The 22,625-nt window shown below is 50.7% G+C and overlaps 1 protein-coding gene across 3 annotated transcripts in view; it reads left to right on the top strand.

The window, feature by feature from the left end:
- Nucleotides 1-2,933: 2,933 nt before the first annotated feature.
- Heg1 (heart development protein with EGF like domains 1) overlaps nucleotides 2,934-22,625 on the top strand; it is an 84,525-nt gene continuing 64,833 nt past the window's right edge. For all 3 annotated transcript variants that reach the window (XM_075965804.1, XM_075965786.1, XM_075965796.1), the window contains exon 1: nucleotides 2,934-3,284. In XM_075965804.1, coding sequence (XP_075821919.1) covers nucleotides 3,047-3,284 — 238 coding nt within the window. In that variant the 5' untranslated portion in view covers nucleotides 2,934-3,046. The remainder of the gene's footprint in view (nucleotides 3,285-22,625) is intronic.

The following is a 22,625-nucleotide window of genomic DNA, read 5'->3' as shown; positions in this document are numbered from 1 at the left end:
TCCTGCTTGCCTCCAAGATCTTTTCACCTCTGGCCGATGGGAACGCTGACTCCCAAAGCAGAGTTGGAAGCCATGGACTGTAAAATGGCAGAGCCAGAGAGTGTCCAGCCCTAAAAAGATCATGAGAAAGGCACCTGGCAGCCCTCCCATCAGTGTGGAAGATTGTGGGGTGAGCGAGAACGAAGCATCCTCACGGAGGTGAAGGAGTCCTATTTGTTACTGCAAACCAAGGTGTGAACAGTTCTCTAAACACTCTGACCCAGTAGTATCGGAGGCAGTACCACTGAATTCCTGCCAATTTCCCTGACAGCCCCGTGGTTGCCCTCACATCCCTCTGCAGCCCCAGCACACAGATCCCTCAAATTTATCCTGAGATGTTTCCAGCCTTGTTCAGCAAACAGACTCCAGGCTCCTCTAGTCCCTAGTAACAGGTATCTATTATGAATATCGGAGCACCCACGTTAGCCTTCTGTCCCTTCTCACCTTCCCATCCAGGATGCCAGCTCTCAGGCCATTCCCAGTCCCTCCTCCCGCCCTACAGCTACCTGTTCTTGGTGATGTTTTTCCCACCCTTGCTTCACTCCCTGATCTTCTTACCCAACTTCCCTCCCCCCTCTTTCTCTCTCTCTCTCTCCTCCAAAGAGATAGCCCTGGCCTCGGCCAGTTCGAGGAAGCCATGGCTGCTTTGGGCTTCCCAAAGGCCTCTGGCTATTCTTTCTTCTACATTTACAACACACCTTTCTTCCAACTGCACCCACAGAGGGGTCCAGTTGGATGGTTTCACTGTGTCCCCATTTATGTGTCCGTAGGCACCTGTTTCTACAGCCTTACCCCTGCACCTTAAAACACCAGGGAAAGAACAGTCTTAGCAATCATCCGGGATAATCTGTTCTAGAGATGGAGAAAGTAAGGCACAGATCACTGAGTGGTGGTAAAATCAGGAAAAGAGGCAGTTCCCATTGTTTGCAAGTGTCTGTGCTAAGTGTGACCTCCCTGCCGACTCCTGCTTTGTCCTAGGAGATGAGAAGGTGCTAGGTCCCATCTACACTGTGGTCAACCTTCACAGTTTCCCCCTGCGTCTCCCCCTTTATCCACTGGTTAAGCTGGCAGTTACTCAGAATGTTCCATTGACTTATATGGTAGAGAGATTAGAGAGATAAATCTAAGGCTCCGCAGGAGGGGCAGGTGGCAGGTGCAACGCCCTGGGGTGTTGACAGGAAACGTAAGATTCCCAAGTGAGCTTTCTGAAGGCCTTTTACCCCTTAAACCTTCCTGTTTGCCTGAAAGGGTGACTTGGTCTTTGGCTAGTCTTCCTTTCTGTTGAAGGGAGGGAGCTGCAGTGACCAGGGCCTCTGAGCACAGTGTACTGGCCTATTGGAGCTTGTCTAGCTGAGTCTGGGCCGCTGCATAGTCCTGCGTTAACGGGAGCTTTGTCCAGAGATGTTAAGCTGAGCTTTCTTTCTTTCTTTCTTTCTTTCTTTCTTCCTTTCTTTCTTTCTTTCTTTCTTATTGAGAGGTCTTTCTTATTGAGAGGTCTGAACACTTCATGTGAGACCTCAAAAGCTAGGTTTCTTTAGTGGTTTTATAAACCCAAACCCAAATTCAATACTCTTTGCTCATTGGTATAAGGTGAACTTATTTATACGGAGCATCCTTTGTTTTCTGCCAAATGACTCACTTGCCCTGAGTCACCAGAAGATGGGTCTGGGCCCATCTGCAGCTGCCCTGGACATTACGATCCGCTCGTTTCCCTGGAGGTGGGTCTCGGAGACAGAGAGCTGAGGAGAAGCCCGTTTTCCTGAGCACTTGGTAAACAGACAAAGAACCCTGGCACATCCGAGAGCATCCCAAGGGAGCTGTGGTTTTCATTTTGGTTGAGACATTGTCTGAATTATTGACAACTCTAAACTATGAGGTAAGAATGAAACCACGTGGTCACCCAGTGAGAAATCCTTTGTTGGTTCTCCTACAGCCTCAAGCAAGTTGGTTCCCCATTTTGGGCTGCTCTTTCTTTACTTACAAACTAAGAGATCTGGGCCCTAAATTTTGGGCATTGTGTCATTTGTCTTCTGGGAGCGGGGGAATAAGGACACACAGAACTGGAAATACCAAGCAAATTTATTGACACCCAGTCTTGGAACATCTCCCCTAAAGGTTTCATTTCAACTTCAGTGTAGGCTGTGTATCGGTTTTGTTTAATTTGCATATTTCTGTCCTTTTCCTAGCTTTGGGTTTGCCCTTCCCCCAGAATCAGTTCACAGTTTTCTTTTCCCTGTGGACTGTTTGAATGTCCCAGCAATGACATCTCCGCAGAACACTGGTGTAAGCCAAAGACCGTGACAGTATTGGGAATCAAGCTTGTGAACCTTAAAGATGAGGGTTCTCACATCAGACACCCTGTGTGGCTGACACAAGTTTATCACTAGCGCTGGGGACCCAAAAGGGCAACGGTAGCTTGGGGCCTCTTCAGATCCTTAAGGGCAATGCAGGCAGGCACACAATGCGGAGCATGGTCTAGGCTCCACTTCTCTGCCCTCTGAAAGCACGCTGTAATACTCACCTGGCATCAATTACATTGCCAACACCTACTTTTCACAGACCTACTGTGTGGCTAAGGAGCTGGGAAGCTGGGAAAGGGCTCCCGCCACCCACCCCCCGCCCCCGGTCTCCACCCCCACCCCATTCTATTTCTCCAAAACCCAAAGCGATGCTCCAGAGTGTGGGCCCATGACAAAAGTTACGCGGGGGCTCCATGAGCTCACCCGGGGGTTCCGTGAGCTTACCCCGGGGAACCAGACCGCCCCCGCCCTCTTCCTGCCCTCTCCCCGCCCCCGGGCCCCCGAGCGGGGCCGGTGATGTCAACCGAGGAGGAGCCGCCCGCCCCGCGACCCGCCCGGGCTGATTGGCGTGTGGTGGCGCCGGGGCCGCCTCCACCCTCCCGCGGTTCGCACAACTTTTGCGGCTGAAAGCGCGCTCGCATCCCGCTCCTCTCGCCGCCACCCTCGGCCCGGCGCCCGGCATGTGAGCGCGGGCGGCCGCCGCCACCATGGCCTCACCGCGCGCCCCGCGGTGGCCGCCGCCGCTGCCGCTGGTGCTGCTACTGCTGCTGCTGCCACCGCCCGCCACCCCCAGGATGCGGGGTCCCCTTCTCTTCCCGGCCAACCGCGCGCTCCTCCCGGCCGTGGGGCCGCCTTCGCCGCTTGGCCCCGGACACACGGCCCCCGGGCCCGGCGTCACGACCCGGCGGGGACGGTCTGGCCGGATCCCCAGAGGCGTGAACGCGGGTAAGTGAGAGCCACTAGCGCGGGGCAGGGGGCGTGGGTGCTCCGGGGATAATCCGTCCCGGCCGTGGCTACGTGGACCCCCGCGGGTGGAACTGTGAGAGGTGGCCCTGAAGAGAGAGAGAGACGCTGTCCCTGGCTACTACGGTGTACCCATGCGTTCCTTCCCTGAGCTTTGGAAGAAAACTCTCTTATGGGGTAGCCCACACCCATGTCCCTCTTGCACCTCGTGGGGTGGTAACTTCTGGTTACTGTCTCTCCGTTCCAGCCTTTTCTCCCCCACAGACGGAGAACTGGTCTCTCGAGGTCCAGAGCCTGACTTTTCAATATAAGTAAATAACGGATTTGGGAGTTTGAAAGGCTTCTAGCACTTAGGATGTCATGAAGGACAAAGGGTGCACTAGGAAATAAAACGAGCTACCTAATCAACCTTAAGAGCAGGGGTACTTGGAGTGGGGGGTGGGGAGCTTTGATATTGAACCCCTGCAAGACACTAGGGACTGTCCCACAGCCCTTCCCTCCCCAGCCAGCTGCTCTGCAGACAGGCGCTGCCTGTCCTGGTCACAGAATGGGAACCCAACTCCTGTTCCTGCTGTCTTTGTTTCTAGTTCCTTTTTCTGGTGAGAGAAAATGCCACGGCCTGGGTGGAATTCTAATGCAATGCCCTTATGACCTTGGCAGTGTCCTGTCTTTAGATCTCGGTTTCCCCGTCTGTGAAGAGGAAGGACCCCATTCCTCCTAGCCTTCTGGTGATAGGGTGGCAAAATGAAAGTAAAATAATACAAAGTGCCGTGGACACAGTTTAGGTGCTGTTAGCCGCTCATCTTCCTGTGAGAGGTGCGGGGACGCGCGCTGGACTCTGTTGTTGCTCCAGGGTTGGGACTGGCAAGGTTTTGTCCTCTTTCCACTTCTCTTGTCTGTCTTGCATGCTTCCCAAACTTTCTGCCAGCTTGCTCATCCTCCCAACGTAGAGGTACTTCCTAGAGTTGAGTAAGAAAAGATTTGCCACCCTCATAAAACCTCAAGAGCAAGTTCAACAGTGCCCTCGCCTCCACAGACTGCCTGGTCCTTGTGAACCTCTGAGTCACTGGCCCAAGATGGGAAACTGAGGAACCAGCCAAGGAGGGGAAGGCAGCTCTGAAGGTCCTTACAGACATAGGCTGTGCAGCCCCATGTTTAGTTGAGTTCCTGAGAAAAGAATTACGAGCATGGAATACATTTACAGACTTTCCCTTTCTCGAAAAGTAACTGAGGGATCCTGGAAGGCATTCTGTGGGATGTTCCAGACACAGTGGTGTGTAAGGGACTGCTAACTCAGAGAGCCACTCGGTAACCCAAGGCAGGTGTCAGTAGCTGGTGCTCTGGCCGAAGGCTCCATCTTGTGGGGGTCTCTGAGGGAGGGTGGCTGTCTTGTGAGGTCCCGCTTGAGGAGGCTGACACAGGACTGCCCTTCCTAAGGCAGGGAGGGAATCTCCCCAGCTCTTGTGGCAGCTGAACTGGGGAAAAATCAGGTAGGAATTAATGCTTAAGAGAGCCGTGCTTTCATGCTTCCGTTGTGGCCAAGGTCTTGACTTTGCAGCCTTCTCTGTTTCGTTTGTTTTGGGGGTGATCAGGATAGAGGCTTCAGGGAGAGGAGGAACCTAGGGGGGAACTGGAATAATCCAGATTTTTCTCTGGGGAGGTCTCCTGATCTCCTGGTGTCCCAGCAGACCGTTGTCCACTTGGTGCCTCCTCCCTGCTGCCCTAACTGAGCCCGACCTGGGTCAGGGATGTTTGAAGAGAAAGTTGGGAAGAGGTAAAATCCAGCACCTGTTGAAAACGGCAGAACATTACCAGTGTGGCCGAGGATCCAGGCATGGCCTCTGTCCGGTTTCTGCTAAAGCCTCAAACAATGTCACGTAGGATAAGAAGGAAGCAACAAACACACAAATATAATACAGCAGCGATTTGTGATTCAGAGAGCCAGAGTTTTACAATATCCTCTTAAGGTTTTCCTGGCCCACTTTGATTGGCCACCACACGCCGCTCAGTAAGAAGACTAAGCAAGGCCTCACATCTGAGGAGGTCCACCCTCCCTGGCACCAGGACAGAAGGTCATCCATGCTCCGTGTCCACACGGTTTGTGGGGAGGTGGGTGTTCCTGCAGGCAATGAGCCTGTGTCACACAAATAATGCCCTTAATCTGATAGTTGGGAAAACTGCCCTGAGACGCTTCTATTGGTGCTGGTGGCCAGTGCCTGGCCATCTTGGTCTGGGCTTCCAACTATAACTATACCCCCATGAGCAGCAGGGACTAGAGATTTTTTTTTCCTTTCCTAGAGGGTCATTCTAGCTCTTCTCTTCCCACAGAGTTCAAGGTTCTCACTGCTGGGTGGCTGTTTGCTCTGTCCTCAGAGGAGAGCAGCCCCTGTTTGGATAGCCATTGTTTGCTTTCGTGCCCACCTGTCACTCTGTTCTGCTGTGTTTGCTGCTTCAGCCTTCAGTGAAAGGAGGCCGAGAGCTGGATGCTTCCTTTCCTAAGACCCCCAGCCACAGCTCTGAGCTGAGTTCTTCTGCGTTTGACTTTTCAGTCCCCAGGCCACGCTTTTGGGATATCTGCGCATGGTGGAAGAAAGGCAGGAAGGGAGGCTGGACTCATAATGAGAATTCCCACCGAAGGAAAGAGCTGTCCCACGCATAGGGGAGAAGATGCTAAGTAGTTAAGAAACCAGTCCAAGGAATACTAATCCTTAAAAAATGTGGCTCCCTAAAGGAAGGGCTATGAGCCCAGCCTCTTCTGAGCTGTTAACTGGCTGTTCCCAAATCGCTATAAACCTTCTGGCCCAACTTCATCATTTAGTTTGGCCTCCACAGGCACCATTGTGGGGTGCTATGAAGGCTGGGTGGCGAAGGGTCAGCTCTCTCAGGGATGGGAGAGTGTCTTTTCCCAGGAATGTGACCCTACAGACTGAGGCTGAGAGGTGGTTCCGGGCATCAGGATGCCAGTTTCTTTGATAGAGGCTGTCACAGGTACAGAGAGGGTCTTGGTGTGTGTGTGTGGGGGGGGGAGGTGTGCCGAAAAGCCTCATTCTTTTTTTTTCTTTTTCTTTCTTTTTTTTTTTTTTTTTTTTTTTTTTTTTTTTTTTTGGTTTTTCGAGACAGGGTTTCTCTGTGGCTTTGGAGCCTGTCCTGGAACTAGCTCTGTAGACCAGGCTGGTCTCAAACTCACAGAGATCCGCCTGCCTCTGCCTCCCGAGTTCTGGGATTAAAGGTGTGCACCACTATCGCCCGGCAAAGCCTTATTCTTTAGACCTCTCTCCCAGTGCATGCAGATGCTGACCTCATGTTTTCTGCACACCTGCTGACTTGTGTGCCCATGCCAGGTGGGCAGTTACTGCCTGCTTAGCCCAAGAACAAGGCTGGGTCCCTCCACCCTCCTAGTGATCTTGTTCTGTATTCCACTGACATTGGCCAGCTGTCTGAGAGTGCCCTTATCTGAAGTCGGAAAGAAGGAACAGCAGATGGTAGTTGCTGTGTCCTTAGCTACTCACTGCCTTCCTCAGCGTCTTCCCTCTGCCCCAGCATCCTCTCCGTATGAGCAGGGCTTTTGAGCTGTAACCAGTACGTTTCTTTGAAGAACTCGAAGGAGCCAACAGGGAAAGACCAGCCCCTACCCTTGGAGCACCTATGTGGAGTCAACATGTTTATGTTTCTTACCCCATTTCACCCTCCAAACAGTCCTGCCAGGGGACTGTGTTTGTTTCCCATTTATTCTCCCTTTATGGGAAATGAAGCCTATCAAGGTTAGGTCACAAGAGAAAGAAAGGATGCTGTATTTAAGCTAATTTCAACCAAGTTCATCAGCCCATCCACCATGTTACAAGGTCTGTTCGTCACCCATAGGATAGGACAACCTTGTTATAGATCTTTAGGGCCTCTCCAGCTCACCATTCTTGCTCTTGCCTTTGCCTAAGATTGGGGACCATGAGCTGGCGATCAAGATGCTGACAAGAGAGATTTTTTTTTTTTTGGATTTTTCGAGACAGGGTTTCTCTGTAGCTTTTTGGTTCCTGTCCTGGAACTAGCTCTTGTAGACCAGGCTGGCCTCGAACTCACAGAGATCCACATGCCTCTGCCTCCCGAGTGCTGGGATTAAAGGCATGCGCCACCACCGCCCGGCTCAAGAGAGATTTTTTTAAGACGATTTTAAAACTATTTGTTTTTTTTTTTATTATATGTGTGTGTGTTTGCACATGAATGCAGATGCCTGTGGAGACCACAGGCATCAGATCCTGTGGAACTGGAGTTATAGGTGGTTGTGAACTGCCCAGTGTTGGTTCTAGGAACAGAACTCAGGTCCTTTAAAAGAACATTATACACTCGGAACCTCTGATCCCCAAGTGGGTAGATTTTATTATTAGTTTTAGAGCCAGGAGGTGGTGGCGCTTGCCTTCAATCCCAGCACTTGGGAGGTAGAGGCTGGCGGGTCTCAGGACAGCTCCCAGAAACCCTGTCTTGAGAATAAAAGTTATTGTTTAGGAGCAGTGTGGGGTTGGGGGAATTGCCCATAAAAAGACTTAAGTCTATACATGTATAGAATGATATCTTATGTTTGTTATTATGATCTCTCTCTCTCTCTCTCTCTCTCACGCACGCACACACACACACACACACAAATGCATGCACGCACGTGTGCATAGGTGATGGGCACCTGAAGTAAATACATTCTGTGGGCGCTTAGCTGGGAACATGGGACGGTGACTAACGCTGTGTGGCACTTGTCAGCTGCTATCGGTACCTGTTCTGCTGCATGGGAAAGCATTCAGAAGATGTCAAATCACTTTCATTTTCATGTCGCTGCCCCCTCTGGCCACTCACTTTTCATTTTCCCATAGGCATAAACAAAGAGATTCCTGTCCTGTCTTTTCTCCCCTCCTTGTCAGAGTATGACAGATGTCTCCCCTCATAAAAATAATCCTAACATCTAACATCAACCCTCTCAGGGCTGGAGAATGGCTGGGTGGCTCAGAGCGCGTAGTGCTCTTTCAGAGTACCGAGTTCAGTACCCAGAACCTCACTGGGCAACCTCACAACTACCTGTAACTTTAGCTCCAGAGGAATCTCAACAGTCACCTGTATTCATAAGAAAACACACACACACACACACCAAAACAAAACACTAAACATAACTAATTTTATATTAAAAACCTCTCCTCTGCAGGTTGTCAACATCTTGATGACCACCTCATTCTAATCATGGTCCTCAATCTTATGAAAAGGCTAGAGTGTTGGCGATGACGTATTCGATAGGTACGCTAAAATAACCAGACCAGCTCAAAACAAATTTAATAATTGAAAACGGGGAACTCATGTCACCGGAGAAAATCCCAAGTCCAAACGGACCAGGCGATGACCGCGGGCGCAGAGAGCCCGCACACCTCTCTACCCCCGTTTATCTATCTACCTGGCTCCAGATGGCCACACCCAAGCCAGATGTGATTGACAGCTTCCCCATCACTAGAGCGAGCAATCCATGTCTTATTCGAGTGGTTTATAAATCAGGAAATATTTACTAAAGCCTTACTATGTGTGGAGAGCTGTGTCAAGTGGTATGGAGGTTCTAGGCATATTTACACCCCCACCCCCGGGATTATCTTGCCGGAGCACAGCTGTTAAAGTTAAAGTATTGTAATGATTCCTAACCTAAGAAAGCTCCAAGGTGGTACCGAACAAAGGAATGATCAGGAGAGAGGAGGCCATGATGTGGAGGTGGAGATTGGAGGGACTGGAGGGCTAGGGAGGCCTTGTGAGGAAGGAGTGCGTGGGTTGAGCTTTGGAAGGCTGGTTGGATGCAGATAGACAGATGTGGAGAGGTCTTTGGCATCAGCAGAAGCACACATGTTGACAAGCTCAAGACTGCTTTCTTCTTTTGTTTATGCTTTTGCCCTTATTATTAGCGTACAAAATAATGGGTTTCATCATGACGTTTTCATACATGTATGTTATTATACATTGCTCATGTTACCCTCTTGTTCCCCTCCCACTGACCCCTTTCTACCCGCAGCTAGTCCTCATTCTGTTTTCATGCCCTTTATTGTGTGTGTGTGTCTGTATGTGTGTATCTGTGTGTCAATGTCTGTGTGTGTGTCTCTGTGTCTGTGTATGTCTGTGTGTCTCTGTGTCAATGTCTGTGTGTCTGTGTATGTCTGTATGTCTCTGTGTCAATGTCTGTGTGTGTATGCGTGTGTCTGTGTGTCTCTGTGTCTATGTATGTCTGTGTGTCAATGTCTGTGTGTGTGTGTGTGTCTCGGTGTCTGTGTATGTCTGTGTGTATGTGTGTGTCTGTGTGTCTCTGTGTCTGTGTATGTGTGTCTGTGTGTGTCCGTATCTGTGTGTCTGTGTGTCAATGTCTCTGTGTGTATGTGTGTGTCTGTGTGTCTCTGTGTCTCTGTGTGTGTCTCTGTGTCTGTGTGTCTCTGTGTCTGTGTATGCGTGTGTCTGTGTGTCCGTATCTGTGTGTCTGTGTGTCAATGTCTGTGTGTATGTGTGTGTCTGTGTGTCTCTGTGTCTGTGTGTCTCTGTGTCTGTGTGTCCGTATCTGTGTGTCTGTGTATGCATGTGCATAGGTACACACACATGAAAGAAAACACGTGGTCTTTGTCTTTCTGAGTCTGGCTTATTTCGCTGTATGTGATCTCCAGTTCCATCCATTTCCCTGGCATAATTTCATTCTTGGTGGCTGAATCAAAGTTAATTTATATACCACATTTTCTTTATCTCTTCATATATTGACAGCTGTCAGACTGGTCCCGTTAACTCAAGTCTTTTTGCATAGATATGATTAACAGCCAAAAGGGCCAGAGGAGAAGATATGGGGACGTGAATTGGGGTTGAGAATAATTAGTCATTGAACACAGCCTGGAAAGGGGACTGTGGCCCCTTACAGTGGGCCTCAGAATTCTGTTATTTATCTTGTCCTGTCCACATAAAGCCCTCGTGGCCTCCAAGGAGAGTGCGGTGTCTTGTGTGTGTTCACGCTCATTTGTGTCTGTTGTGGGGATCTTGTGGATGAACCCTGGCAGATCTGCCTGACTCCAACCCAGAAGGTATTTTGGAACTTGTGGAAGGCTAACAACAAGTATTAAATCCATGAGTTTGGAGGAAAAGACTAAAAACAGGGCTGTGAGAATTGGTGGGGGAGAGGCCTCAAAGGCCTTTTAGGGGATCACAGGAGGGTCCGAGGCTGCCAGCGAAGGAGACGCTGAGAGGGGAGGGGAGGGAAGAGGAGAGGAAGCCATGGAGAGGAGTCACCCTGTCCTTAAGGTAGTATCTCCTCCTGCAGCTCTTGATTGTAAAGACCCTCTACAGGTCCCTGTGGAAGGATTCTGCAGTCCTTTGATAATGGGAGCCTGAGCTAGGGAGGCCACGGTCAGGTTCAGCCCCAAAGGGGCAATTTTTGAAGCCACGTGGGAAGAGGAAACTTGCCCTGCCTGGGTGGAGAGCATCCAGTCTAGATGACAAGAGGAAGAGGCAGTGCCTAGGCGCCAGCTAGGGCATGGAGGCACAGTGGGAGGTGGGGTGGTTTGAAAGCTAGCTGTGAATCGGAAGAACACTTGAATACAGTACTCGGTTTAGCCATGAAGCCCGGCAGCCTGTCAGTGTTCTTGTGAGAGTTAAGTGCGTTTCTACTGGACGCGTCCTTTCCCCCGTCCATCCAGGCTCATGACCACAGGGAGAGTGGGAAGACATAGGCTGAAGAATGCCGCTCTGTTGGTAGTGGGGCCTGGGTAGAGGACAAGGTGCAGAAGCCTGTGTGCAGAATGGCGAGTATGGATGACATCACACGTGGCATCCCTGTGTGCAGAATGGCGAGTGTGGATGACATCACACGTGGCATCCCTGTGTGCAGAATGGCGAGCATGGATGACATCACACGTGGCATCCCTGTGTGCAGAATGGCGAGCGTGGATGACATCACACGTGGCATCCCTGTGTGCAGAATGGCGAGTGTGGATGACATCACACGTGGCATCCCTGTGTGCAGAATGGCGAGTGTGGATGACATCACACGTGGCATCCCTGTGTGCAGAATGGCGAGCGTGGATGACATCACACGTGGCATCCCTGTGTGCAGAATGGCGAGCGTGGATGACATCACACGTGGCATCCCTGTGTGCAGAATGGCGAGCGTGGATGACATCACACGTGGCATCCCTGTGTGCAGAATGGCGAGCGTGGATGACATCACACGTGGCATCCCTGTGTGCAGAATGGTGAGCGTGGATGACATCACATGTGGCATCCCTGTGGCCAAAGTGGTCAGGGAAATGGAGAAAGAAAATCAGAGACATCCGGCATCCCTTAATTTTCCCCTCCATACCTGCCATCCAGCCCTAGTTCTTCCCATCAGGAGCAGAGTGCAGCATCCACATACTTAGCCAGGAAGCCTGAATGTCACCCTCCACTTGTCTCCATCCCTCACCTTCTACATCCCTTGGCGGAGAACAATTCAGTTTGGTTTTGTTCCCAGAAGGCACCAGGAGTCTGCCCTCCGCATCTTCTGTTCATCCCACCCATTCTGTCCCACTAATTGATGCTCAGGAAAGCCACCGTAATCTTAAGATGTGATTCAGGTCACTCTGTTCTTACCTTAAAACCTCTAAGAGCTCTGGGCGCCGACCCTACCACCTCTGTGGACTCCAGTCCCACTTGCTACTCAAAGCAGGCAGTGTTTTGGTTTGGCTTTGTTGTTTTTGAGGCAGGGTTCCACCCTGTAGCCCAGACTGGCCTCGAACTTGAGATCCCAATCCTTTAGCCTTCCAAGTACTGGGATCACAGGCAAGCACCACCACAGCCAGTAGTCAGCGTGTGAGAGTCAGTGTGTGTGTAGATGCTGAATTTCCTCCTGTCTTGGAGGCTTGACGCAAGGTGCCCCCTGCCTATAACAGAAAGAGCTTTCCTAGCAGAAGGGATGGCCATTGCAAATGCCATAATGCAGGGCCAAGCTCATCTACCTTAGGATTGGAAGGAAGGCACCTTGGCTGGCTATGAGGATTGGACCCTGAAGGGCCAGGAAAAACTGGAAGGTCGAATTTCCTTCTGAGTGCCCTAGAGGGACTGTAGCAGGGGCTGTACCACATGCTATAGGGCTGTGGCTACCAAATCCCTTGGGGAGCTCAGAGACCATCTGCTAAGTTTACAGAGGCTGCTAAAAACAGACACATTCTCTCTGCCTTATGTTTTAGCTCTGGGGTACTTGAAGTTCATAGCATTGTTACCCCCTTACCGTGTACTGTTTTTGAAGAAAGCATGTGGGTGAGACAGCATGGCAGTTGGGCGAGCCCCCATGTTTCTCCCTCCTGGGGCTGTTGGCGTTGCGGAGCAAGGCACGAGAAGGGGCTCTGATCTTACTCAGAAAGTAAGGAAGGAGCGGGGCTTCCAAAAGTGGAATGGTGGCTGTGGTAAGCGTACATGTTTCTCCTCCATGTTTCTGGTAATTTAGGAGGTAAAGGCCAAGGAGTAGATGGATAGAGACTCGGCTCTCCAGGGCATCCAGCCACCTCCATCCTCAGAGGCTTATAGGTTTCAGGCAGGAGCACAAAGCACCCAGGAGAAAAATGCTGGGTTGTCACCCGGAGGGGTGGCCCTTGAGCAAGGGGTGACTAGTTAAGCAATGTTAAAAGCCACTGTTTTCTCTCCCTGAGAGGTGATAGAATACCTTCCTATGGGGAATGGGTTTCATTCTTAGAGCCTCTGGGGCCACCATGAAATTTATTGTGGCCATGGGGTAAGACTTTTGGGGGTATTGTGTCTTTCCAGTGTGGCTAGAGTCCTTCGGTTTTTACTGGCACAGGCCGAAGTTGGGGTTCAAGCCCCGTCACGGCCACTTACCAGCTATGGGACTTTGGTAGGTGTTTAGCTTCTTGGCGCCCTTGATTTCTCATCAGTTAAGTGGACAGTTAAAGAAAGAGTCCTCCCCAGGGCGTATGGGGCCGGCCACCCTGAAAAGCCCACAGCTGGCAGCCAGGAAACACTCTAAATACCGCCAATGCGTCTACTTCTGAAACTAGGACCTGTTTGCACTGGGCACCTGTTTCGTTTCCATTATGGGGATCTAAACCAACTGGAGAGAAAGGAGTCTGTTTCACTTTCCGGCTTATGATCCGTCACTGAGGGAAGTCAGGGCAGGAACTGGGGCAGGAACTGACTCAGAGGCCGTGGAGGGTCGCTGCTCACTGGCTTGCTCCCCTGGGCTTGCTCAGCCTGCTTTCTTATAGAACCCAGGACCCATGGGTGGTACTGCCCACAGGAAAGCTGGACCCTCCCACCTCAAACAGTAATCAAGAGAATGTCCTCACCAGACTTGCCTACAGGCCAGTCTGATGGAGGCTGTTCTTTGGAAATTTCCTTTTCCAAGATGTGTTTAGGTTTATGTCAGGATGTATTAAAAAGCAAACAAAACACAAACAGGGCCATTACTGTCTTCGTAACACCCTGCCGTGCACACACTCGTTCCTCTGGGTGTCTTATTGGACAGGGTACCAGTTCTAAGAGCAAGGGGTACCTGGCCTTCCTCCATGCTGGAACCCTGCTGTCTTACCCACCCTTAGCTTTAAACCAAGCGACACGAGCCAGATTGAAAGTCAGAAGAGCTCAACCTGGCAACCCTGGCCTGAGACCGTCTGAGACCCGATGATCCCATACAGAGTGCTCGTGGTAGGACACAGGTGACGAACGGTGTGACCACAAAGTAAGCAGAGTAGGTGTGCACCCCTGTGCGCCGCGAGCGCTCTCCTCGGGCCAGAACCTCTGGGGATCCTTTAAACGAAAGGTTTCTTTTTAAGTATGTGTGTATGTGTGTATGTCTGTGTGAGCATGTGCACATAATAAACATAGCAGATTTTAGAAAACAGTTTGAGCAAGAATAGCATCCTTGGAGGAAGTGTTGTCCCGGTGAGACATCTTTGAAGAGGTTCGTACTTTCGTAGGTGAGGGTGGTGGTTTATTAGGAATTACTTCTAGTATAGTCTTGCCTTGTGGTCACAGAGTGCCGCTGTCTGGTAGAGTTCTGGCCACGGGAATCCAGCAGTGGTTCAGGAGGTCCGGCGTGGGTTGGAGGACTTTTGGTATTAGCCCCTTCTACTTGTAGCTGTGTGGTAGGGCTGCTTCCTAGTGTCTAAGAGTTATGTTAAAGATGGGGCTATTAATGTCTCTCTTGCTTCTTAACGACTGTGACGGGGAAGGCGCCCGTAACGTAGTGAATGATTTCAGTCATCATGCAAAGACCCTGGGCGGCGTGGCCTTTGCTCTGGATCTGCCTCCACATCTGTAACACAGGGATAACAGAACCAGTCCTGTTGAGTTCATGGTTGTAGGTGTGGAATAAAGCCTCACAGATGTGCCTGGTCAGCACGTACACATATGTTTATTCCTCACGCTGTACAATGGACCATTGGTCTAGTCTAAGGCGGGGCTTCATGAGAGAGGATGGGGAAAAAGCTTCAGGGGAAGAGGAGCAAGGCATGGCATTCGCGGTCAGCGGCAGTGACTTTTGTAAACTCTCTCTCTGTCCTTTCATGTGTCTCTGGTTGGCTTGCTGTGACCAGTCCTCCCATCCCATTCTCTCCCTCCCAGATAGATACTCCCTCAACCTTCAGCCTCCCGCTCACCCCAGGGGTTCTTTAGACAGAACCTCCTGTGAGCTAGGAGACATAGGCATGTGACCAGAAAGTAAGCATGTGGTCAAGTAGACAAAAACTGTCTCACCAAGCAAACCTGGAATCCTAAGGGAGCGTTTCCTTCCTGGACGCAGCTGGTGTTGCCTCTTGAGGGACCCGAGGGCAGGGAGAGCTGATTAGTTCCTGAACTGGTTCTAAGACACAACCAGGTTTTGCTAGAATGCTGGAGGAAAGAGACATGCTAGGCAGAGAGGTCTCTGTAGACAGAGGCATGATGGGAGACCAGCTGGGCTTCACCTGCCTCCTCTGAGGGGATGATTCTTAGAGGTGTCTGCTCCTCTCAGTGGCTCCGTCCTGTTCCTTCAACGGGCTGCAGATGAGGTCTTTAAACCCACAGGTAGCAGTTACAAGGTGGCACCCTTTCTCCCCTGCTCACCTTTTGCTCTTGATGGCCTTTCATCTCCCGTCCACGCTATACCTCCGTCATTTCTACCCTTCTCTTGTCTGCCAGTAGTCACCACCAACACTTCCCTCTCCCAAGTCCCAGCAGAACCCCAAGGCTCCTCTCGGCTGTGGGCTCCATAAGGCAGCAAGAGGTAGTGGTCTCCTTTGTGCTATAAAACCTGTCTGGTGTCCTCAGTGAGTCACCCTAGAAGCCCACCTGGGGGAAGCCTATTTGAAGGAAGTGGACACCTTTTAAAGAAACTTCCTGGTAAACTGTGCATGGTAGTGCATGCATTTAATCCCAACACTTGGCAGATGGGTCTCTGTGAGTTCAAGGCCAGCCTGGTCTATGTAGTGAAGTTCCAGGAAGAGCCAGAAAGACCATGTCTCAAGAAAAAAAAAAGCTTGGCATTCTTTAATTAATCTCACACCCAGGGAGAACCAGTGACCCTGGTCCCCTCCTCCTGTCTGAGGTCCGTGCCCACCAGAGCCCGCCATATACATTTTCCAACAGGCATAAACAAATTATATTTCTATGATTCCCTTGAGGCCCTTGAGGCCAGGACCACCTCACAGAAGTCTAGGAATAAATTATCTGCAGGACTTATAAAAATCGCCCGCAGGGCTGTGGAAATGTTTGAAGCCGGAGTCACGGGTCCGACTCACACCCGCAGGCCCAGGCAGTTTCTTCCTGCTCTTTCTCAGCCTCCTCTCCCCCTCTTCCTCCTGGAACCAGGATGTTTTTCCTTGCCTCTGTATTGTTTCACTAACCTGGCAGGTCTCCTTTGGTGGAGCCCTGCCACAGCTTCCTCTCTGGGTGTGAGTGAGCACTGAGAGCACACAGGAGCTGGAGCCTGCTCTTGCCCTGTGCCCTCCTCAGCGCTGGCCAGGCGTGGCACAGTCCTCCAGTGTCAGTTCCTTCCAGAGGTCCCAGTTGCCTGAGGAGCCTCCTCTGCAGCTTCTTTTCATTTGTTTTTCAAAGGATGAGAGAGGCAAAGAGAAGACCGGCTTCAAGATTAGGTATCCCCCCCCCCACACACACACCACAAAAAAAAAAAAAAAGCAAGGTAGACTACCCATTGCAGAAAGCTTTTGTGTGTACTTATTCAGCTGAGTAGGGATCTTCTGACCCTTGACCCTGAGACTTTGCCTCAAGGGCAAAAAGAAAAAGAAAAAAGAAAAGAGACCTGACTGTGAGTTACTTTTAAAGCAGAGATCCTGATCAGGGTTTTTTAGCCTTTCCTCTTGCCTGGGTAGGCTCCTTCCCCCCATAGTGGTCCTCAGGGCCCCCTCCTGACCAGCTCTGGTTCTGGGAGGCTGTCCCCAGTCTTGGGACTCCCTTGTCCTGGCTGAGCTCAGACCTTCAGACCTGCCTCTTCCGGAAAGGAAGGGCCGCTATGAACTGCTGACCGAGACTGCCTCTCATGGGCAGGGGGTGGTACGCCTTGTCAATTTGACACTTCAGTTACTGGAGCCCATCCCAAGGGACTTGTGTTTTTCTCTTAGAATGTCATCCTCAGACCTCACATCCAAAGGCTTTGCAATATGAACGGTTTTTCTAAGGGCTACTCCTCTTAGGATAAGAACAAGGAAGGAAGCGAATGTCCCCGAGAGTCCTGGACTGTCCACATTGACGGCTGAGTCTTTTGTTCACACAAACTTATTTGGCTCCTAAACGTCCTCCACCCAAAATCATTACATCCGCAGCCACAATTCAAAACACAGCCTAGAGTAGCCAAGCAGGGTAGGTGGCCGCCTTTCTGGGGAGATTACAACCCGCCCCCCTTCCTGACACCCCCCCCCCAGGTTCCTGCCAGCCTGTAGAATATCCCACCCTGACCATCCGGTATGAAATACCCTTGTTTGGAGGGTTCCTGGGAGGGGGAAGGCTTTGAGGTCCCTCTGAGGAGCTCCCCGCCCCCCAGGGCAGCTCTGAGTGGAAGGAAGGCTTTCCAGCCCCATAAACTCCCAGGGCACAGGTTCTGCTGCTCTGGGCAGCTTCTCACACCCCAGAGGGACTGAGATGTTTTATTTACCCAGCTCAGCCCTTGAGGCAACATCTCTGTTTGAATCATCCTTGCAGCCCTCATCATCTTGCCTATGGCTGGTGCTCAGTAAAAATATATGTTCTGGTTTTTAAAGTGGCTAAATATACCTCCCAGGAAAGTTACCATTTTAGCCGTTTCTAAGTGCTGTTCAACAGTCACAATGTTGCAACAGCCACCATCCGTTCCCAGAAACTTTTCACCTCAAACAGAAACTCTTAAGTAGTAATCCCTCCTGCCCCTAGCCACCTCCGCTCCACTTTCCATCCCCGTGAAGCTTTTATTCCGAGTACTCCACGAGGGGACGCACGTGGTCCTTGTCCTTTTGTGTTTCACTTGGGTTTTTAGGGTTGGTAGCTGCACACACCCCGTCTTGTTAACCCCGTCATCCCCCGGTTGTTTTCACCGTCTGCCTGCTGTGAGTACGGCTGCAGGGGTTCTCTGCTGTCATTCCTGTAAGCTACATACACAGAAGAGGGATCGCTGGATCGTATGCGAACTCTGTGTTTATGTTTTTGGGGGACTGCCATACTGTTTCCATGCTGGCCGACCCCGTTTGCATTCGTGCTGGCAGCGCATACGAACTCCAGGTTTGCTACATCCTTACCGGCCCTTGCCTGCCTGCCTGCCTGCCTGCCTGCCTGCCTGCCTTCCTTCCTTCCTTCCTTCCTTCCTTCCTTCCTTCCTTCCTTCCTTCCTTCCTTCCTTCCCCCTTTTAAATAATAGCCATCCTATGGGTGTAAAAGCAGGCATTTTGAATCCATACATTCTGCTCCCTAGCTAGGCAGTGGATTTAGAACTGTAATCCTCCCACCTGAGCCTCCGTCCTGCCATCTGAGGCCAAGACTTAATTAGTTACTATGATCCCTAAAGGACCTGGTCACCTTTGGGGAGGAATCGGGGGGGGGGGGGGGGGAGTCAATGGCAACCCAACCAAAGTTGGCCAGAAGGAACGGTACAAAGCAATGGTGTCGAGAGTGACCTCGCCACACACTGTAGCTGACTGGGCTTCTCTTCTGGACCCCCACTGGTTTCATCTACAATTAATTGACGTAAAGACCTAGGCTTTAGCCTTTGCTCTGCTACCATTTTCTGAGTTAACCTGGCTGGTAACTTTAATACCATGCCTCAGTTTCCTCTTCCATCAAAGAGGGAAGAATTACCCTCATGACTGCCTACTTAGACTGTTGGAATCTAAAAGGACAATTTAGGGCCCTTAAATTCTCTTATAAAAAAAAGTGCTTTGTGGGTAGGGAACTGTGTGGGATTCCTAATTGGTTCTCAGGATAGAAGCAGAATTTCAGTCTTGTGGGCAGTATTTATGAGCTGTGTTCTACTCCCCTTCAGTCTGTGGCAGTCCACACACTAAAGGAATCAAAGGAGGGGAGAAATCAAGCTCCCACTCCCAGGACTTTTCTCTCCTCACCACGTGAGCAGCCGAATTTTAGGGAAACCATTAAAATGACAAAGAAACTCATAGGCATGAGACCCCCTTGCTGGAATCTGTATAATTGGAGGCAAGGTGTCAAACCCACAGCTCATAGGGAGCTTTTCAAGTTAAGGATCTGGGGAAAGCTCCAAGGGGAAGAGGGGATGGGGAGTTCTCAGGGTAGGGACGAGGGTGGTACCGCTGCAGACCCTCCTTGTGAGCCTTAACCCTAGCAATGAGACCATCACCGGTAGATACCTGAATGGACTTTCTGCGGGACCGGTTCCGGGGCCTCCTGTGGCCCCTTCAGCATACAACACCTTCCTCTTCATAGGCCCTGCTTTTGATTTCATCCTGTCTTCCTTGGATGTCTGTGTCCCTGTCACTGGCTCTGCCCCTCCTGGCAGTCTGAAATCCTTTAAATTGGACCCTGATCCTTGATTGCGCCTTCTTATCCTGTCTGCTGCCCTTCTTCCTCATCAGCATCCTAGGCATTAGCCAGATGTTTGCAGCTGGAAGTCACAGCATCACCCCAACTTCGTGTCTGAGAGGCAGACGTTTCTTGTTCCCCTGAAACTCAGGCTTCGTGCCCACTCCACTGTCTTTACTGCCGTTCCTTCCAGCAGCCATAGGCTTCATCTCTGCTGGAAGCTGATTTAGACATCCTCCTGCTCAGACTTCCAGAGAATAACTGCAGCTGTTGCCACACCGAGTCTGCTTTCAAAGCCCATGCAGCAGGCACCATCTCACTCTTTGGGAGAAACAAGGTCGGCCACGTTGTTAAAGCCTGGTTTGAAGGCCAGGGGGATTTTGTTTTGTTTTGTTTTTGTTTTTTCCTTTAACTCTACCAGCCAAGGCCCTGAAACCTCATGGAATCAGCTGGCGAGTGACGTGAGAGCTCGGTCCATATCCTGTCTGCCGCTAAAGGACCAATCGCTTCATCATTTTGCTTCCTACTTTCCCCATGTGCCAAATAATGACACCTACCTGCCAGGACTGTCCCAGTCCTCACATGAGGCAATGCAAGTGAAAACATCTAACACGTGGCTGTGTTGGTCCAAAGCTGGAGAGCTGGGGAAATAAAGGGCTCATTCTTCCACTCTGCCCCCAAACATGAGCTGGTACCAGACTGCGCGTGACATTTGGCCTTCTGTAGGACCGGATGGTGAGGGTAGGGGTGAGATCTCCAGGAGAAAATGGCACAGGCCCATCTTGCTTAGGAACAAGGCTAGCTGAACGTACAAGCGCGCGCACACGCACACACGATGGGGGTGGGGATGTGGCTCAGAGGAGTCTGCTGCTGAAACAGCTGCTAATTAGGAAATCCGATTCCAGGCTGTGCCAGCTTCCCTCATGAACGCCGGTTCCTAAGCAGATGTTTTAGAACATTAAGATGCTTCAGAAGTGGAAGCTGTCAACGTGAGAGGGAAAACATCCAAGCAAAGCCATGTAACTCTCTTGTTAGTCTCCATTCATGGTTCAGGGGGACGTGCTGGCATGACGCAGGTGGCTGAGCCCGGAAGGATGGATTCCTTGTTCAAGGATGGCCGAGTCTAGACTCAGCTCGGGCGGTTGGTGTGACCGTAGTCATGGGCTTGAATGGGGTTTGGCTGACTGTCTCTGGCACAAAGAAAGCCGGGCTGGCAACGCAAATGGGCTGGCTTTGGCTGAGCTTCCCGGAGGATCCCTCTGATCCTAAAGTGGGAAAAAGCTAGAGCCCAGGGCACAAAGAGACACCACCTGGCTTCTTACCAATTTAGGCAGCGCTGATAGAGGTTGAGACCAACCATGGCCAACAGGTCTCGGGCCACCCGGTGCAGTAGTACAGACTCAGAGTGTTTCTTGTCTCTGGATGCTCAAGAGAGATGCTCACTGGCCTCGTCTCTTTGCCTGGGCCACTAGTCATGTCCACAAGTGGCACCAACTGAGGTTGGGCATCTGGGGACTGAGCAGCCTAAACTCAAGTAATCCCATGAGGCTTTCGGCCATGGAGTCACAAGCCACTCACATGCTCACGCCTTATAAATGCCACTGGGGTCCCAACTCACATCACTACTTCTGAGTTTCAGGAACCAACTTAGCGTTTAAGGGCTACAGACCACCTACTGAGGGGACATTTGGGGGTTCAGTGAAAGTCATTACAAAATGACTTCTGCAGGTTTTCAGCCTTTGGGTCTTTAGATCAAGACACCGGATGCATTAGTCGCTTTTCTGTTGCTCTGATAAAATACCGTGACTAAGACAACATAGAGAAAAAAGAGTTTATTTTGGTTTGCGTTCAGAAGGTTGGTGTTCTTAGTGGTGGGGTCAAGCATGCAGGCAGCAGGCATGGCGGCAGGGACAGGACGCGGAGAGCTCACAAAGCAGAGAACAAACTGGCAAGAGGATTTAACTTTGAACGCCCACCCCCAGTAATGCACTTCCTCCAGCAAGGCTGTGCTCCAAAACCTCCCCAAACGTCACCACCAACTGGCAACCAAATATTAAAATAGTTCCAGGCAAGGCGAGGCTGCCGATACGCCGTGTCCTAATCGTCCCTCTTTAGCTTTTTATTAAGCCTACATATAGTTTAAAGAGTAAATGGATTTTACAAAGCTGTAGTGGAACTGTCTGACCACTTTCAACTCTTCCTGTGGATCCCATATATCATTTTGTCCATACCGATTTATTTTATTTTGGTTTTGAGTGATGCCCACTAATTTCTCTCTGTGGAAATTTTATGTCCTTCTAAGTCGACTGGGCTGGACGCAACACAGCCTAATTCTGCCCAGGGTTAGCTTTAGGTATGGCCAGTGAAGTTACCCTTCTGCACCAATGACGCTAACCATGCCCTGCATGTGCTTGTCAGCCAGGATTGGTTCTACTTTAATACTCCCATTAATTAAAAAAAAAATGACATTCTAGCCGGGCGATGGTGGTGCACGCCTTTAATCCCAGCACTTGGGAGGCAGAGGCAGGCAGATTTCTGTGAGTTCGAGACCAGCCTGGTCTACAGAGCTAATTCCAGGACGGGCTCCAAAGCCACAGAGAAACCCTGTCTTGAAAAACCAAAAAAAAAAAAAAAAAAAAAAAGACATTCTTTTAAAAAATAAAGTCACTGTTTCTTGAGATGCACACCCTTCTTCACCTTGCACTTCGGCTCTCTTTGTGTCTGGTGTTGAGGACTGCTTTCTTATTTGAAATCAAACCTCTGTAATTTATTTTAGTGGAGGTGTTAGGTCTCAAACCCGGGGCAAACAGCTGAGATGCCTATTACCAGATCGAAGCTGAAGCTGGCCACGAGGTTCTCCCAGCATCTCTCAGTCCATACCTGTTACAGGCCAGGACTGGCATGCCCTGCCCCCTACCCAGAACTCTGCAGCCCAGGGACTGCGCTGCCCTCCCCTATATAATCCAGCCATTCTGATTACCCAGGTTTTGGTCCTTTTACCTCTTGACCGGTCTCTTGGCTCAGGCTGCCCGTCTTGGTGAGCTCTTTTGCCCTCCTAACCCCTCTCCTCCCATGGCCCAGCTCAGTCTGGCCATATTCACGCCGGATCTCCCAGCTGTCTCTGCCTCTACCTGTATCCTTCCTCATAGCCATAATAAAAACCTCAACCCCTTAGGAGCAGTCATGTCCTCCTTTTTATTTCTTTTTTCATCATTTAACTCACTTTTGAGTGACAGTCATCTTACATGATTCAGGGTACTTCTGAAAGATTACTTTGCTGTGTATGCAGTCCCCACTGTTTTCTCTCAGCACACTGCAAAAGTTGATCCATCTTTTCTT

This window comes from Microtus pennsylvanicus, chromosome 1, assembly GCF_037038515.1.
Source record: "Microtus pennsylvanicus isolate mMicPen1 chromosome 1, mMicPen1.hap1, whole genome shotgun sequence".
Lineage (NCBI taxonomy): Eukaryota > Metazoa > Chordata > Mammalia > Rodentia > Cricetidae > Microtus > Microtus pennsylvanicus.
This window is presented reverse-complemented; position numbering and strand designations above follow the sequence as displayed.